Below are 19,777 nucleotides of genomic sequence, written 5' to 3'. Positions count from 1 at the left end.
TGCTGGGCTTTTCTTGAACCCCGCATTTTCTTACGCATGTGGGTTTGTATTTGATGCTGAGATCATGGATGGATTCTTATCCTGTATCCAGAGGATGGTGCGATCTCCAGCAGAACATATAGAGATCTCTAAAGAAATTGAGACATATAGGATGACAAGTGACACATTTGGCTTTGAGATGGCTGTTATTGATAGGATGATTAAAATGCCAGGTATTTTTTAATTTGTAACTTTGTTTCAAATTTCATTGTCTCTTCAAATTCCATTTTTTTCTTATGTTTATTTAAAATTTTGTTTGTAATTTTGTTGTAGATGCATGGTGGAGAATGTATGGTGACAGGGTACCCCTTCTGCAAAAGCTTGCCATTCGCATCCTCAGCCAAACATGTAGCTCCTCAGGATGTGAGCGCCACTGGAGTGTATTTGAAAAAATACACAACAAGAAGCGCAATAGGTTAACACTTAAAAATTTAAAAATATTGCAAAATTTTAAATAAATTTTTGAATTCATTAAACAATATTTTTTTTTATAATTATTAATTATTATTTCATGATCTTTGTACAGGTTGGAGTCCCAGCGACTTAATGACATGGTCTACGTCTACTACAATCTTCGATTGTGGGTGAGGCAACTTGAGAGGACATCTGATGTGGAGGCTATCTCATTGGATGGGATTGACACCACTGCTACATGGAGGGTTGAGGCCGAGAGGCCTCTCATGGAGTCTGCTGATGATTGGTTAGTGCAGGATGTAGTGGAGGGGGAGGAGGAGGAGGAGGAGGAGGAGGAGGAGGTGACACCACTTGCCCGGGTTACCCATGCCACTGTTAGAGGACGTGGTCTACCTCCTATAGCTCCTGCTTCTAGTTCTTCAGCGTCTAGAGCACATCAGACTCCACTGCCAACTCCACCAGCATGGGCACCAGCATCTACATCTAGAGGGAAAGGGAAAGCTATGGCATTTTCTTCCAAGAGGGGCAGAGGAAATCAATAGGATTAGACTTTAGTTATTTTCTTCATTTTATTGTATATGACATTATGGCATGATGAGATACATTATTATATTTTTTTTGATATTTTGAGGCTGAGTTGGGACTCAGGAGTTAGGACTTACTATTCAGGACATGATTCAATCTTATGTGTGATTTTAGCACTAGAACTGATATTAAACATCTTATATATTAGTTCTTTTATCATATTTATGTGTCAATGTATTTATTTTGTGTTGTAGATGGTTTAGATATTAAAAAAATTGAAAAAAAATGAAAAAAATGAATATTTTTGTACCAAAAGATTTTTTCCCGATTATTTATGATTATTTCCCGATAATTACGATTTTTTCCTCGCGCTGATATTATCCCGATAACGATTAATGCAACATTACCTACAGCCAAATATGACATAGATGTTGTAACATGATGTGAGTAACACTGGCAAAAGTCGATTAAAATATTGTATGTTGGCCATTATTAAAAAGATAAAAATAATACAATAAATACCATTTGTTGGTGCACACAAACATCTCTTTGCACACAAACATTGAAAACCGAGGAAAAAATAGTGGTAGTAGGCTTACTAGTACTCTAGTTCACAATGAAAACACTGTAACTAGTACACAATAAAAAAACTGTAAATGACTATTGTAGATGGACTGTGAATGGTTGCCATGTATGCACTGTGAGTGATTGTTGTTGGTTGTGATGGTTATGGGAGGTGGGGACAAATTAATTGTTGGATGATGATGATTGTGATCATCTATTCATATCCTCTTTGGAATTGATGAAAGATGCTTGAGGGGAGGGGGGTGCGGTTGAGATAGTTGCAGGAGATGGGGAAGGGGACGGGATCCAGTGGAGGGAATGTATAGGTGATGTGGGAAGTGGTGGGGAGGAGGTCGATGAGGAAGAGACTAGGGAGGAGTGTGAAGAATGAGGGATGGGAAGGATAAGGAGGGGCAGGTTACCGAAGGAGGTTATAGAGGGTGTTTTGGGTGCCATGCACAAGGTGGGATGGAGGTTAGAGCAGGTTAGATAGGGGTTGTTGTACATCAGATATAGTTCAGATTGCCACGCTCTTGCATATCCTAACTCAGAGGAGAAGGCCCAACTCAGATGCAAACCCAATTTAGATGGTCATTTTGAGATTGAGGTTGAAGTTCAGATCAGGGTTGCGGTTCCAAAATCTCAGAGGACCATGCGGTCCCAAAAATCCAGACGACCATGCTTAGATTGTGGTCGTGCCCCCTCATATACCTAGTTTCTTCATAATTCTAGTAACTATTGAAGGAGAAGCCTTCCTTAGTTGGGTGAATACCTTTTGCTAGTGTATTGAATAGGCTTAGTTGCCGCCTGTCACACACACCTAAGTTAGTGAGAAAAGCCCTTAATCCCACAAGGTGTGGTTGGTGGCAAATTTTGTAAAATTTTTATCTATTGCAGCAACTGAAAATTATTCTTCTAACTGAAAACTTAATTATGCAGTTTATTTGCTATGGCAAACAATGAATAAAATCACAACTGCAATTTTCACCATAAATTATTGCGGAAAATAAAATATTGGAAATTGAGAAATTCTAGCGCACAAGAATTTTGACACAGTGATTTTTGGACAATTGTCCCTGGAAAAACCCAATGCAGGAAAACCGGTGTAGCAGATGAGGGTTTTATTATTATTCTTTAGCAACAATTTTGAGTAGAATAATTTAGATGCCCAACTGGGGATCTAATATGAGGAAAATACTGAGAAAATCTAGTGAGGAATTTTCTCTCTCCCCATAACTATTTTCTGCCTCCAAAATTACCTCCCGCCTTTTTGCTAAGCCTTCCGCGTCCCCCTTTGCACAGAGCTTACATTGATCCTATGAGAATTTCGACATTCCTTACTTTGCCTCTTCAAGGGACTAGAAACCTTCCTCTTGGAATGTTGATGCCCTCCTCTTCCACCTGCCACTCAGCCTCTGGCTCTATTTTCTCTGCTGAGCTACTGCTGCTGAGAAAATCGAATTGCCTGGGCAATTGAATATCTGCATTGTTGGATCCTCCATCACCACATTGACCTCTTCTTATAATCCACAGTTGGAGCACCAACGACCAATATTAAAACTTAATCAATGGCTTGGATTATCTCTGGATCGATCCGTGTGAGTTTCTAGATGATTCTCACCTTGTCTCAATTAATATTGATTAATTAACCATATTCCCTAAGTTTAGACTGAGGAAATATTTAAAAAACGGTTAATAATCTAATTGAGACATTTCTAAGCGGAATTTCCAGAAATGATTTCTGGGTTTGGAGATCTCATGTATTCTAGCTTCTCCACCAAATTTTGTTGCTATGCTACAAAAACTAACACTCCCTCTTAGCGAGGAATGTGTTCTAGTGTTGCACACCCTGTTTTTTGCATCATCTCGTCATGTTGTTGATGTCTGGTTGTTGCTGCCTACCAACAACTGTGCAACTCTGATATACGCTGCATCTGTGATTCTGCTGACCCTGCTGTATTGCTATCAACATTGCAACTCCCTCTCATATGTTGCTGTTGCAATTGAGAATCATCCAAGGTAATCTGCCTCTGCTACTGAAATGGGTTCTCCACCATACCCATATGTTCTTTGAAATAGACGAACTTAGCTCTTCTTAGAGCTTTCATGAGTATATCTGCAACCTGCACTTCTATGGGAACATATTGTAGCTGGACTGCTCCACGTTGTACACAATCTCTGATGAAATGACATCGAATATCTGTGTTTCGACTTGTCATGAAACACTAGATTCTCAGAGAGCTTTATGCAACTCCGATTATCACAATAGACACTGGTCGCCTCCATCCTCTGCCTAAACAAGTTCACTAGCAGCTTCGAAGACATATAGCTTCACAGATAGTTGTGCTTGCTGCCATATACTCTGCTTCTGCAGAGCTTAGTGCTACTGACTTCTGCTTCCTACTACACCAAGAAATCATTCCCGATCCAACATTGAAGCAGTACCCAGAGGTATGTTTCCTGTCCACTGAATTGCCTGCTCAATCTGCATCTGTGAATCCACATAATCTAACATCATCTCCTCGGGTATATCTCAACCCATATTCAATTGTGCCACTCACATACCTCAGAATGTGCCTCGCCGTTGCCCAATGTACCCTCTTCGACAATACCATGAACTGACTAAGGGTATTCACTACGAAGCAAATATCTGGCCTTGTATTGACTAGATACATGAGAGTTCCAATAAGCTGTCTATACAAGGTGGGGTCGACATCCTTGTCATCTGATGCATCGATCTTCTTCCAATTGGTGATCATGCGCGTAGACATAGGTCTGCAATCTTTCATTCTAAACCTCTTCAAGATATCTGTAGCGTATCTTCCTTGTCCAAGAATGATCTCCCCATACTTCTGCCATACTTCCAAACCTAGGAAATAGTGCATCAACACCAAATCCTTCATGTCAAACTCTGCTTCCAGGTTCCTCTTTCAGTCCTGTATGGGCCCTGATGATCCTGTCAAGAAGAGATCATCCACATACAAAACTAGAATGAGTGGCTCACCCTTTACCATAAAATAGTAAAAGCTGGTATCTGCGTCACTCTTGACGAATCCCATCTATTGCAAGTAGTTGTCAATCCTACCATAACGTGCTGTGGGAGCCTGCTTGAGTCCATATAGAGATTTCTTTAATCTGCACACATGAGTGTGCTTCTCATGTGTCTCGAAGCCCTCTGGTTGTTCGATGTACACTTCTTCCTTTATCATCCCAAGAAGGTTGCCTTGACATTCATCTGGTGAATTTGCCATCCCATCTGAGCTTCTAGGGATATAATTGACCGGATAGAAGTGTATTTGACAACTGGGGCGATGATCTCCTCATAATCTATCTCTTCTTTCTCTGCATACCCCTTTGCCACGAACCTAGCCTTGTATTTCTCCACACTGCCGTCTATAACATATTTGATCTTGTAGATCCATATATAACCTACAACCAATCTGTCTTCTGACCTTGGCACTACCTCCCAAACATCATTCGTCATGATAGAGCTATACTCTTCTACCATGGCATCTACCCAAACCTAATGATATGCGACCTCTTAAAAGCTGGAAGGTTCTACAACTTGAGTTACCAATGCTTGGTATTTGTCAGGCTGTCTGTGCTGTCTTTTGTTCATCCTAGGAGTTCCAGTAAACTCCTCTGCATCTCTCAATGTTGACGAACCTCTCTGCTGACCATTAGTCGTGAGAGGTTCAACCATTTCATCATGTCTCTTCTGCTCCATCTGCTGAGAAATCACTAGATTTCCTGCACCTGAGGAAATATTGGTACTGGTCACAGTACTCAATCCTTGTGACTGTCCTCCTGCCTGTCCCATTCGCTGCCCCTACTGCTAGACCAAAGGAGCTTCTGCTAACTGATTCTGATCACCTGCAGACATTTCACGAGATCTCCTGAAAGCTTGGTCCTCCATGAACTTCACGTCTTGCCTTACTACAATCTTCCTATTGCTAGGAGTGTAGATTTTGTATGCCTTTGAGGTTTCGCTGTACCCAACGAAGAACCCCTTCTCTGTAGTTTGATCCAGTTTGGTACGTTTATCATCTGGCACGTGGCAATAAGCAACGCTGCCAAAATTTTTGAAGTGGCCAACTTCTGGTTTCTTCCTTGTGAAGACTCGTTCTGGCGTTTTCTTCCCCAATGCTCTATTAGGAGTCTTGTTTTGAATATATACTTCCGTGTTACATGCCTTTGCCCATAGAAATCTGGGTAGATCCTGGTCATATAACATAGCCTTTGCAACTCCAACAATGGTTTTGTTTTTCCACTCCGCTACACCATTATGTTGTGGATTATATGGAGCTGTCCATTCTCTCTTGATGCCTTCCTTCGCACAAAAATTTGTGAATTCTTTATCAATATATTCTCCACTATTATATGAGAATAACACCTTGATCTTCTTCCCTGTCGCATTCTCCACGAGAGCTTTAAACTCTCTGAAATGATCGAAGACCTCATCTTTGGTCTTTAAGAAGTAGATCCAAGTTTTCCTGGAATGGTCATCAATAAAGGCAGTGAAATACTCGACACTGCTGAGAGCTCTAGTGGACATCAGGCTGCAAATAACTGAATGTATGAGTCCTAACACACCATCACCTCTACTATCACTTCTTGGAAATGCTGCCTTAGCATACTTCCCAAGTACGCATCCTCTGCACACATCATCGCGTTCCATGCCAAGTTCTGGAACCCTTGTTACTGTTTCTCTAACCATCCTGAGTGCTCCATGGTGTAGATGTCCCATTCTCCTATGCCATAACTCATTCAACTCTTTCCCACTGCTGACTGTCACTGCCTATTAGTGCCATTGGAGAATCAATCTGCAACCGATACAATCTGTTCCTTTGACATACACTTTCTTCCCTACGAAGTGAATATCATACCCCTTATCCTGTAACTGGTATATTGAAATCAGGTTCATACCCAATCCTGGCACATGCAATACCTTTGTAGTGTTGGTGCTTGCTCCTACTCCCTCTGAAAACTAATGGTACCTCTCCCTACTGGAGTACATTTCGTTCTGTTTCCCATAGTAATCTGGAAGTCCAACTGCCCCTCCTTGTAGCTAGAGAAATATTCTCTAACCCTTGTCATGTGAGTTGACGCCCCACTGTCTATATACCAGACACGTTGTGAAGTTGATCCTGATAAGCAAGCAAATTCGTCTTCCAAACTGGAAGACAAATCTAAAGTCTCTTGAATGTTATTTTTGTTCATGGTCATGCTGAAGAATTTATAGTGTGCTATTCCTCCTTTCCACCCTGACGCTGGCTCTAATCTAGCGAACTGTTGCAAAAACACTCTGCGTCCAGCGAGAGATTTGGTCAATGAGAAAATTTGAGCTGCTCCCTTTGCCTTTGGAATCATTTGCTCTGGAAGGATCGGATTTTTCTGCCCCTCAGAAAAATCGGTCTTCCTCAAGCAATTCGATCTCCTGGCAAAAAGACTGCGCTTCCCCTTGGGAATTCCAGCGTGCTGCCCACACTGAGCAACAAAATTCCTTCTTTTTGCTTATGAGCTCTTCGACTGATCAACTGTGCTTGATACAATTTGAAATTTTTATCCGTGGTAGTAGGAACTGGAAATTATTCTTTTAACTGAAAATTTAATTATATAGTTTATTTGCTACGACAAACAACGAATAAAATCACAACTGCATTTTTCACTATAAAAATACTGCAGAAAATAAGATACTGGAAGCTGAGAAATTCTAGCACACACCCAAGAATTTTGACACAGTTATTTTTTGACAATTGTCCCCGGAAAAACTTAATGCAGGCAAACTGGTGCAACAGATGAAGGTTTTATTATAATTCTTTAGCAACAATTCTGAGAATAATAATTTAGATGCCCAATTGGCAATCTAGTTTGAGGAAAATACTGGCAAAATCTAGTGAGAAATTTTCTCAGCTATTTTCTGCTTCGAAATTACCTCCCCAACCTCTGTGCTGAGTCTCCTGCGTCACCATCTGCGCAAATATTACGCTGGCCCTATGAGAATTTTGGCCTTCCTTCCTTTGCCTCTTCCGGGAACTGGAAACCTTCTTTTCGTAATGCCACTGCCCTCCTCTTCCACCTGCTACTCACCCTCTGGCTCTATCTTCTTTGCTGAGCTACTGCTACTGAGAAAATCGAACTGCCTGGGCAACTGAGTATCTGCACTGCTGTATCCTCCATCACAACATCGACGTCCTCTTATATTCCACAGTTGGAGCACCAACGACTAAGATTAAAACTTAATAAATGGCTAGGATTATCTCTGGATCGATCCGTGTGAGTTTCCTGATGATTCTCACATTATCTCAATTAATGCTGATCAATTAACCATATTTGCTAAGTTTAGACTTGGAAATATTTTAAAATCTGTTAATAATCTAATTGAGACACTTCTAAGTGGATTTTTCTGAAACGATTTTTGGGGTTTGGAGATCTCATGTATTCTAACATCTCCACCAAATTTTATGGCTATAACACATCCAATGCTACAAAAACTAACAAATTTAAGTGATGGGGTTGTCACTTATTCCAAACATTCTCTTTGTTTAAGCTCTCTCGTAGGTCATCTAACGGGGGTGGTCGCTAAATGAAAGGCTAAGATAAAAGGTGATGTGAGGTTTTTAGGAGATGTCAAGGTTAATTTGGATTACTTGAGATTATGAGCAAATGTGATGAGCAATATAACCATCAACACATGAATCAAAGATCAACATTCATAAAACCAATGCCTTTAATATTGCTTAAAGAAAAATAAATAACACTTGCTCAAGAAAAATGTAGTGTTTCAAATTGAAACACAAGTAACCCTATCAATCAAACAAAAGATGTTAGCAAGATATGATATCACATGCAAGATATAAAATTTTCTTTCTAGAAAATGTTTTCAAAATATATAATCATTCACAAATCCAAAGCATGTAAGGAAGCAATATAGAATGACTTGCAAAGGAAACAAGTTAAAACTTTACTTGCAAAAAATGAACAAGATGATACTTGCCTAAATAAGATAATCAATTCAAAACATTTTTATCATTGACAAGTAGATGAATAATTTGTAAGTAAAATAGTAAAATGTATTAGCATGAAATGCACTAAAACTAAGATTAAATGCAATTATCTTGGTTAATTTTAATCTAAATGTGTAGTCTAAGTGTGACCTTTCTTTCGACTGTTATGAAACAAGTCTCCTATGTAAGTTGTGGAAGCAGATCCAACAAAAGACAACCAAGGCTATATTAATGATACCTCCCTTGGAATATCCAATACACCTGATGCCTCCGACACTGCAGAGACTGTGGCTTTGACAACTGCAAGGTAATCGTGGTAGTCACATAAGCGGATCTATGCCCCTCAAGTTAATGAAAGAAAGGGGTCCCTAAGAGATGTCTTTCAACCAAGTTTATGCTTGGAGGTAAATTTTCATTAGAGATGCAGGCTATGCTAATATGCTTAAATAAAATGCAAGTAAGTTTATTACAGCTTGTAAAAGGAAATGCCTCAAGTAAATGGAAATATGCTCAATGAAATAACTTAGATAATTGCTCAAAATTGTACAAGATACAAGAACATAAGCTTCATAAGAACATAAGATTGTGAGTTTTTCAAAGTAAGTGCTTTAACAAATGATATATAAATAATAAACCAACTAAAACAATGAAATGAGATGAAGCTTCAAAATTTGATATGCTTGCAAAGTGAGCAAATAACTTTAAAATAAATGAGCAAGTAACCAATGAGCCTATAGTGAGGCAAACATGAAGCAAATTGTCAAATTAACTAAATCAAACTTTGCCACATGAATTGAGATGCTTGCATATAATTGAATAAGTTGCTCCAAAGTGAAATCCCAAGTTGTACTTAAAAACAAAACTTCAAATAATGACATAAAATAGAAACTAGTAGCAAAAACAAATTTAGAAAGTTACATTGTGATGGTGAGATTGTGTTAATTCTCAAGGTATGCAAAATGAAAACAAAGAAAACAATGCAAGATCAATCCATCCACATGTTTCTTTTTCTAAATAAGGAGAAAATGATGGCTTGAAAAGAAAAACTAAGTCTTTTTATTAAATTGTTACAAAGATGAGAAACCTTCCAAAGGATATCAACTAAAACTTTAAGAGAATTTTTTTACGAAATGTGAGGCTTTTCAAGCACTAGATTTCCTTCTTGAAAGTCAAAATTAGAAACTAGTGTAAGTACAATAAGAATGCTTTCAAATTTGAAAATGTTAGATGTCCCTTGGTATCCCAAAGATTAGCTTCCAATAGCGGATGAAATCTTGCACAAGAAAAAGAGCTAGTCCTCAAATGCTCACAACCTCCTAAAAGGTGAACTTTAAAAGGCTTGAGAGGTCCTACAAGAAAATAGTTAAAGTTTTCCTCAAGTCTCTTGTTATCAATACTCAAACTATGGGCTGCAAAACAAAGACACAATTAGTGTAGAGAGTGTTGTCGCTCGAATTGTATAGGCACCGCAACAACCGCTCAGGGCGGGGTTGTCACTTTGAACCCCGCCCACTTCGTTCTAGCTCTCTCCCAACAATAGGCTATGGGGAGTAGTCCATATGGAAATGAGGCGAAGGAAAACAAGTTGGGAACCTACTTGTCTGGGAGACACGGATGAGTGGCTTAGCTACTCGGTAGAATTGAGCAAGATTAATGATTAGATTAGATTTGAAGTATGAGACTAGTGCCTTGTGGAGTTACAATTCTTGCTTATTATAAATTTAGACCAAGTAACTGGATAGACATCTACTGCTTAATATGATAGACTAACCTATATGAGATGCAATTCCCAAGAGCTAGGTGTGATGCAAGGGTGTTGGTTAATTTTAGATTAAATGCCTAGTCTAAGTTGAACCTCTACCTTAACTGTTTTGAGAAACAGTCTTCAGAGTAGGTTGTGAAATGGAAGCCAACGAGAAGCAGTCAGTGGCCTAATTAATGATACCTCCCCTTGTGTTCCAACCACCCAGTGCCTCCGGCACCGCAGAAACAGTGGCTTTGACGACTGCAAGGTCATTTTGTTAACCACTAAGAAGGGCTGAATCCCTCAAGCTAGGCTGCCCTAGGAGTCTATCAACCAAGCTTATACTTGGAGGTAAGTTATTAATGCAAACTAATTCCTAGAATACTTATGCAACGATTATGAGTGAAATTATCTTGAGTTAAGATTGGTTTATGACATTTAAGTACTTAATGTGAATTATCTTATAGCAAGAGTACTTAACAATGATGATATGACAATCTTAAACAAGAGAAGTGCTTAAAGATACAAATGCAAATTTCAGTAATAAATTAATCCACAAAATGCTTAACCAATTCTTTATAGGAAATTAGATCAATTCATCCATTTATCAAGTAGCCACAAAACTATAAGATGCCAATCACGATTACCAAGGATGTTTCCAATTGAGATTATGTATGATCTTATTACTCAATGCTAGTTATTAAGAGAAACTCAACTGGATTCACAAGATATCAATATGCCCATGAGACTTATCACCAAGATGATTTATGATGTAAGCGCTTTAGTAAGTGAGTGTATTAGATGTGAAATACGAGCACATAAACTCACAAGAAAAACACAATGTTAGCCACTTCCACAATGTAAATGCTAGGAACAAGTAACCATAAAATGTTGAACTATGAAAACACTTGTGCTAATTATGTTCCAAGATCCCTTTATGAGAAATAAGTGACCATTATGGCAACAATAAGAGACTTATGACATCAAGAAGGAAATACCCTTAGATCCAAGAGATAACAAGTCAATAGTGACTAGATATGATCTGCGAGATGTCCAACAACTTGTCAAAGTAGAATAATGATTTTTAGCCCACCTTCAGATGCAGTGTTCAGAAAAATTCCAGATCTGATCTCTTTATTACAGCAGCATAAAAAGATGAGAACGGTGAGCTATCTATGCTACAACAAGTTGCCAAAACATGCCCAAAACTTGGGAAAATTTTGCCAAAAACTGAAAACTTGACTTTTTGAGCCCTTTTAGATGTGTGATTCATAAAATTGCAAATCTGATATGTTCAGCTATGCAGTAAATTCTAGCAAGCAAAAATTCAGATCCAGGCTAGATGATGAATGCCCAAGTGGCCAAATTTAATGAAAATTCAAATTTTGCAATTTTAACTTATTTTGACCAATTTAAATGTGATTTATGGCTAGTAATATCATTGTTATAAACAGAAAATTACAGCAGTAATAAAACAGTGAAATTTAGGGTTTAGAGAGAAAACCCTAGGCCCAAGGCTTTGAAGATCCCTTGGTCAAAATTTGTTGAAACTTTGGGATCAAGTTGCCACTTGAAAATAGATTTTTTTAAGTCCAAAACCTGCAAAACCACAAAGTCTTCAGTCTAGAAATGTGAGAGGTAAATTTAGGGCAGATTAGGGTCAAGGAGGGCCAACACTAGGGCTAATAAGACTAGTGTTGAGGGCTAAAGAAGCTAGAGGAAGGCGGATCAGGGGTCAAAAATGGCCAAGGAGGGAAAAACGAAAGGCAACGAGGCAAGGAAAGCCCGAAAGGGCTGGACATTGGAGGAAAGAGGCAACGACTAGGGTTTTAGGGCTGAAAAGCCCATGTATAGCCCAAAGGACAACCATCTAGAGGAAGGCTGATCAGGGGTCAAAAATGGTCAAGGAGGGAAAAACGAAAGGCAACGAGGCAAGGAAAGCCTGAAAGGGCTGGACATTGGAGGAAAGAGGCAATGACTAGGGTTTTAGGGCTGAAAAGCCCATGTCTAGCCCAAAGGACAACCATCTAGGGTCTCTGAAGGAGGCCGAGGCCCTCCCTGGCCACCGCTAGGCCAAAAATGGCCTAGAAACTCTAGAGCAGGGGCTAGGAGGGGAGGCCGAGGCTGGCTTACGATTGTTGAAGGATCTAGGGCACATGTAATTAATGAGAATCTTCTTGATTTGATAACTATTTGTGAGGCATTTTTAATTTTCTTATTAGCATAATATTGTTTTTGACATTATCAGAGTGTGTGTTTCTTATTTCATCAAATAGCTACCAAAAACAAAGAGAAAAGAACACATAAGATGTAGGCATTCTGCCAGGGCCAAAACCTCTCCCTCTTGGAGAGGAAAATCTGCACAAAATTCTTCTTATAGAGATACCACTTGACGAACAAAAAGACCATGACCCTTGACTGACTGAGCCACTCCAAGACCATGACCCTTGACTGACTGAGCCACTCCAAGACCGAGTCACCTATCCTCTTCTTCATACTGCTGAGATCATCATCATCACTGCACCTTTTCCAGATCATCACTATGTCTGCACCACCGAGTTCTTCACTATTTCACCATAGCTGCTCCTTCGATGAGATTATATCCTTGAGATGAAGTCACTATTGATATCATAACTATGCTTAAGGTTATGACTACAAAGAGTAGCACCGAGACCCTTATCTTTAGACTTATGCCGAGAATGTAACTATTACAATAGCATTCATTTGAAATCACAGTGATGATATCCGAAGTCTGATCCTTATGCGAAAAGGCACAGTCTTGTACTCATTCGAGTTTCAACACCTTGAACTTGACCGAGATTTCAGAGTGGAATGTGAAGGTATCACTATACCTTATCATCGAGATCCTACTCCTAACTATCCCATCCAAGAGTGTACTTCTTCAAGATATGCGAAGTTGCAGACCCTGTTCTTATCCGAGTTATTTCAGAGAAAAATGCGAGATTTTGTTCCTCTCATTTGCAGTGACCCTAGGTGGGTATATATAGTGGTCATGCCTCCATAATGAGCCGACATAACCAAGTGATCTGTTGTGTCTCTTTTGCTAGCCGACATGACTTCAATTTAAATTATTTTGTTGGTCGACGTGACAGAGTTTTTCATCGTTTTGCTTGCTTGTCTTCAAGAGGATTGTGCTGGTCTTGGAGGGCTGTTCTAGACACTAGGTAGCTTCATATACATTACAAATATGCTCAAGAAGAGCTCTTTAACATGATTTTTACTCTTTGACTTTCCTAGACCTATGGAATGAGCAAGAAACTCATTCATATAATTTACAAAAATAATATTTATTTTCTTTACGATTGCAAAGATCAAAATTACATGTATAAATACCGAACCTAGTGACATTTTCTTCAACACTTCCTCTTAACTAGGGAGGTATTTACAATGGTACTTGGTCATTCTCAATCTGAAGAATTTCTCATAAGAAGAATCAGATTGGTAATCCCATTTGTATAGCATCATATCAACCAACATTGTCACAGTGCAAGGCCTTGACTAATAGCTCTATCTCTCCACGAGACCATGAGCTACAATGCTGGCGAGACCAATGATTTATAGACACCTTCATCATTGTCTCTTAAGGTACATACCCACCCGGGTGTTCATTGAGTATGACCTTCTAGGACTATTCTTATCTTGGGTTCCCAACCCTCAAAGAATATCAGTCCTCCTGCCTACTCTTATCTTGGATGCCCTACACATCCTCAAAGAGTTTTTGATGCTAGATGATTACCCAACCCTCCATTCTTTCTTCTCAAGTGAAGACAAGAATGTTGTGTCTATCATGTGTCTTCATTTCCATTCATGGCCTTCATCTAGACTTACGGTTGCTAGTCTTGGTCTAGTGCATGACACATGAAATAGAAAAACACAACTGTCACTCCTTTGTAATCAGGGGTGATCTAATTCAAGCTCCCTCTTGATCAGGGACCTGTCAGAGCTTCCTCTTAGCTAGGGACTCTTCAATACATCAACAACTTCTTCTTCGCAGTCCTTCAACTGCTTGATTAACTTCTCTTCTTGATGTCATGAAAGTTAGTTGAGCTTCTTTCTTGTAGGGAAACAATCATTGATCACTTTCCTCCTTAGTTCGTCATGTCATTCCTTTCTTCATGGAAAGTGGCCTTCTTCATATCTAGAACCTTCGTCATATGACTACTTCTTTCTCATCATGCTTCTTCCATTCATCACATGAATGCTAGTTGTACTTGTAAGTAGCCCTGCATGAACTTATCTAGATATTATTCAAGAAATCAAGTATATCATTAAATCAAATCATACCTTACTAGGTGGCTCTTCATCACGACATCTTTCTGTAGGTATCAACATCCTGCACACATACTGACATATCTCCCAAAGATATCCATTGTCAAGGGTCTTCATCTTTTTCAGACTTTCATCAGAGTCTTCATATCTTTCCGGGAGATTTCCTATTCCAATCTTCTTGGTCTTTTGGATGTTGATTGTCTTTATCATGGTTGCATATCTCACGATCTCTTCTTTCCTCACACATTCCATTCCCAATAGCTTTTAATCAGAGTTTCTTCATTGTAGTCAATCACCTCATACTTCATATGAGGACATATTATGTTGATTTCATCTAGTGTGACTTATGTCTTCTGCATCCTTTCATAGGAGGAGATCCTTTTCCTTCGATCATGCTTCTCAAGATAGAGGTATTGTTTTGCAACCATAAGACATGACATTTTAAAACTTAAATACAAGTATACATACCTCGTTTTACCTTTTAGGTTGTCCAGACATCTTTCAGCAACTTCCTTGATTGAAATACCTTCAACCCCTTGAATTGATCTTACGTCATCATATCATTATTCATGAACTTCACAGGTTGGAGTTTCTATTGAAACACTTGCTTCATCCTTGGATCAGTGAATATTCTAGTGAAGATTCCATCAAAGAATCTTGAGGATCTTATAGATCCCTATACAACAGAGGTTTCCCTTTTGATGCATGATGAGCATTCTTCAAATGTTTGAGTTCTGCAAAGTTGTTCCCTACAACTTTCCTTCTTTCATAGAAACCTTAGTTGTTGACAAAGGTATCTTACTTATCCTTGTGATTATAGTCACCCTTGTGATGATGTCACGAGATCTTGTTTCTAATACTTCCATAATGTCACATCATATCCGATAATATATTGTAGTCACATTCTTCGCAGGATTTAGGAGCCCAAAAGGAGACTTATAGAGAGAGACTAACTTAAAGAATTCTACTCCCTCTTACCATGGGCTGCATTCAACTTCTTCCATCCTATCTAGTGACATGAATTTTCTTTTCCTTCTATCAATGTTCTTTTAAGAACCATACTGTTCGTAATTCCTTTTCTAGCTTCCATAATGTCTACCTTTTGAATTCAAAGGAGAACTCATTCAACGACTTCACTCATCTATGAGTACCATACCTATCATCCTTATTCCATACAAGGACCTTTTTATGAGGATTATGATTATCCTCTAGCATTTCCATTACCTTGTTAACCGAAGTCATTAAACCAAAAATTGATTAAACACGAGAAATACTTACTTGGCATGAGAAGAGGAGATCTTCACCTTGATGCTTCCTTTGCTTGAGCTGCCCATTATGAATTGCTAGTATCCTTTTACCAAGACTTCTTTGGAGACGTTCTAGCACCATGAAAATTTTGATCTTATCATCACTGAAATTGCTTTATGATCTTGAGATCATCTTGATTCCTAATTCATCTTCATGGTACTTTCGACTCCTATATTTGAACACATTGTTGACATGCTTGTGATACTTCCATCCCACAAGTGGACCTTATTATACTTAGCATCAACAAATTCATGGTTTGATTTGAGCATCATGCTATTGAGATCATATTCATGGACAAGATTCGAAACTGTGACAAGTATATCGCTGTGACACCGTACCGAGATAGTGAGTTCTATGAACACTGTACATACGAATTATGCAGAGAGGCACTTGTCACTGAATAACATAGACAGATACTAAATGAACTGTGTATAAAGAGACTGTCTGCCTTCCTTTCTTGAGTTTCTAAAAGTATAATTTTTGCCGAGACAAAGAAGAAATGTCTCCTTCTATCGAGGACTTATATGGAGTTACCCAAATGATGGCATTTTACCTGAGATCCTCAATAACTAAGCATCATGAGTAGTATTGAGATCACCATGCTTATGTAATACTTTGTCGAACTGTACCATTTCATCAAACTGTGGATATAGTTTTGTTAGACCGAGATTGTGTGTTTCTTGTAGGATCTTCGAGACCATTATTCTTATGCCAAGAAATTACCGAAACAAAGACCAAGATGAATATGTTAAGTCTGTAAGAGTATCACCATGATCATGCCGAGAATATGTTGAAGACTTTGATTATGAGGAGACCAAGACAATGATCGCGTTGATGTCAAGACAATGTTCTCATTGAGACAGAAATCATAAGAGTGCCGAGACAGGGGATACTCCTTTTTCACCGAGACAGAGTATTCACTGAGTTCATACACCGAGGATTTACGCTGATAGAGGAGTTCGAATATGTCACTGTTCTGTGTCATCGAGAGCTTGTACTAGTCTGTACCATTTGAATATTCATAGTGATCCGACTTCTGAGCACGAGTATTGAGACTTCACTTTAACTGAGATTGATCTTGAATTGTCTTGCTGTTGTATACTGCTTGTTGAATACTGATCTTTCAATTCCTTCAACTTGTTCTGATGTCCTTCTTGAAGCTGATCCTTAAGTGTCTCTTTTGTGCCCTTCCTTACACTGCGACACAATATGAGCTAGTAGACCAAGTGATTTGTAATAAAATAATTTAGCCAAATAGCTTAAATTTTCTCCAAATCACTTTTACATAAGACTCGACTAGAACAATAGGACTCATTTAAGACTTTGACAAAGAATTCCACCCTAGCTTTGGGTTGAGGTTGGAGGGAAAAACTATGCCAACTATCTGTGTTTAGAAATACATTTGAATTAGTGAGACGAAAACCCTCTTAGGATGAAATTCTCGCCAAAATAATAAGCATACCTAGGTTATTACATACATTCACGGTTTTACTAGCATCATTTACATTACATAACTTGTAGAATGGGTTTACAATAAACTGTTGATAGATGATTCGATCATGTTCAAAAAATTGGTACTTCTGCTTCCTTGGAACTTTGACAAAAATTGTGCAACATCTGACTCCATATGGGGACACGTTGCTTCCATGACGTAACATGAGAATCCTAGAATCATGCATCCAAAAAAACAGAAGTCCATCAAATAGATATCCATTCAAAATCGAAATCATCATGTATTCAAAATAAATGTTGTTGGAATATAGAATTCTACTTTAACAAACTGAAACATAAAAGGCATAATATAAATGTGTGAAATAAAACTATCTAATGACATTAAATAAAAGGGATAGGGTTAGAGATACTATACAAAACGATGCCCTATGGAATCAGATGTCATCAATGAGGCACAATCTCGGGCATCTGTCTGCTGAATGGTAGATCAATGGGATGCTTTTTAGATGTTCCTTGTTGAAATTTGACCCTCTTCGGTTGGTGTAACTGCTCATTACTATGCGTCATGTCAAACTGAAGCCTGCTTCTCTTTCTGCTCAGAGGAGGGGATGGGCAGTGGAACGAAGAAAAGTGGCAAACTGGCTGAACAAAGACTCGAAATGAGGTGGATGCTTCTGTGGCACATCTTGTTCATTGTTTTCTAATATCTTTGGGACTTCGACATGATACCTTCTCTCCACTTCTCTGTACAATCTGACCATGCCACATGGTGCTGCTAGAATAATTGCATAAGATAGAACCATCTGAATATAACCACCTAGATCAGTCACAAACATCTTAGAAAGAACCATTCCCCACACATCTAACGCACCAATCACTGCTATGTCCATGGTGATGATCTTGTATGGGTAATCAACCAATGAGACCTGTAGATCTTTAACCACACCAAGGACTTCAACTTTTCTAGAATCCATTGAGCAAATGTTATGATAAGGTCTAGAAATCCTTAAGTTCAACTGTTCCATAACTTTCTTAGTCATAACATTTTTATATGCACTAGAGTCAAGCATGCAATTATGGAGCAAATGATCATTTATGTCCAATGTCAAGAAGAAAGGTTGATGGTCTTCATTAGTCATATAACAATTTCAGTTCTTTAATATGATTTCCTCATCTTTAGGCTGAGTATCAAGTCTTTCTTGTTGAGCAATGCCTAAGGCTTTAAAGAATGAAGCCTTTTGTAATGGAATCTTCAGCAACTCTAAGACTGGCACTGACATCTTGATGTTATTGATCCATGCTGCCCAATCTACCTTTAGTCCAGACTTACACCTTTTGGTAGGAACTGGTCTATTTTGACTTTGATCTTTACCTCTTCTTGTGTAGCCTTTACTCTTTTTGCAAGCTCTAGAATCTTCTCTTGAGAAGGCTTTTCACCATATTCCTGAGTAATGGGATCTTTCTCTTCGTTGAAGGTTATGATCTTGTTGGTTTCTACTTTCCTCCAAGATTCTTCTAGCAAAGGCACATGTACTTCATGGAAACTCTCACAAGGTCTGCAGAAAGGAACAAGCTCATCAATCATATTAGCAGAATCAAGTGGTGTAGGAGGCCTTTGATCATTTCGTGGATTTCTTCTCGGCCACAAGTTGTTGTTGTTACCCCTATTGTTATTGTTATTTCTAGGCGACATACTCTGCATTCTGCACCTTTCCATTTGTATTAATTGATTTTGCATTTCGCTTATCTATCTGGCATGTTCAACCTTCATTTCTTTTGTAAATCAGGTCAGTTCTTTAACTGTCTCAGATTCTTCTTCTTTTTCCCTTTAGACTTGATTTGAACTCTTTCAAAGCCAGGGATTTTTGACTTTCCTGAGGCTTTCTTATCCTTTTCCAATTCCTCAACTGTGCTTTGGGAAATAGCTAAAGTGTTGGGATGAGCACGTCTTATCTCATACTGCGTGTCTACAGGGTAAGCCTCAAGATATTGTTCCAGAATTTTCTTGTTAGGAGGCTTGTAATCTTGAGTCATATCCCTTAATAGTTTATTAAATCTTTGGTTAAATTCTTCAACTGTTTCGTTTTCTCTTTTCTTGATAGTGTTGAATTCCTTAACCAAATATTTCCCTTCCCTCTTATCTCCATACTTATCTCTAAATGCATCAAGAAGGGATCTCAAAGAATCGAAGGAATTGTCAGCTTTATCTTGAAACCAATCGAGAGCATCATCTTCTAGAGAAAGCACAAATAATTTCATTCGAACATCCTCGTGATTATAAGTAGTAGCATGAGAGTATTTCTAGATAAAGCAGTTGAAATTCTTTATGTGACTTTTAGCATTAATAGCATTGTTTCCTTGGAAAAGTGGTAGCTTGCTTATAGTGGATTCATTCGGCAAATCATGTGGATATCCTTGAATGCTGGTGAAGTTA

At 38.6% G+C, this 19,777-nt stretch overlaps 2 protein-coding genes across 2 annotated transcripts in view; both read left to right on the top strand.

The window, feature by feature from the left end:
- SOX (sulfite oxidase) overlaps positions 1 to 19,777 on the top strand; it is a 348,282-nt gene that overhangs the window by 73,602 nt on the left and 254,903 nt on the right. The gene's annotated exons all lie outside the window — the stretch shown is intronic.
- Positions 152 to 18,795, top strand: LOC149138871 (uncharacterized). The gene is made up of 4 exons (XM_089448351.1): positions 152 to 212; positions 313 to 454; positions 566 to 827; positions 18,730 to 18,795. Exons 1-4 carry the CDS (start codon positions 152 to 154, stop codon positions 18,793 to 18,795), a joined length of 531 nt encoding a protein of 176 aa, XP_089304477.1.

This window comes from Pinus tabuliformis, chromosome X (genome assembly GCF_031772625.1).
Source record: "Pinus tabuliformis cultivar Carrire ecotype Pingquan chromosome X, CPIR1, whole genome shotgun sequence".
NCBI lineage: Eukaryota > Viridiplantae > Streptophyta > Pinopsida > Pinales > Pinaceae > Pinus > Pinus tabuliformis.
This window is presented reverse-complemented; position numbering and strand designations above follow the sequence as displayed.

Coding starts and splice junctions, on each gene's coding strand:
- LOC149138871 (XM_089448351.1), top strand. CDS start 152: ATGACAAGTGACACATTTGGCTTTGAGATGGCTGTTATTGATAGGATG. Junction 455..565: donor CACAACAAGAAGCGCAATAG/GTTAACACTTAA, acceptor ATCTTTGTACAG/GTTGGAGTCCCAGCGACTTA. Junction 828..18,729: donor CCCGGGTTACCCATGCCACT/GTTAGAGGACGT, acceptor CTTCTTGTGTAG/CCTTTACTCTTTTTGCAAGC.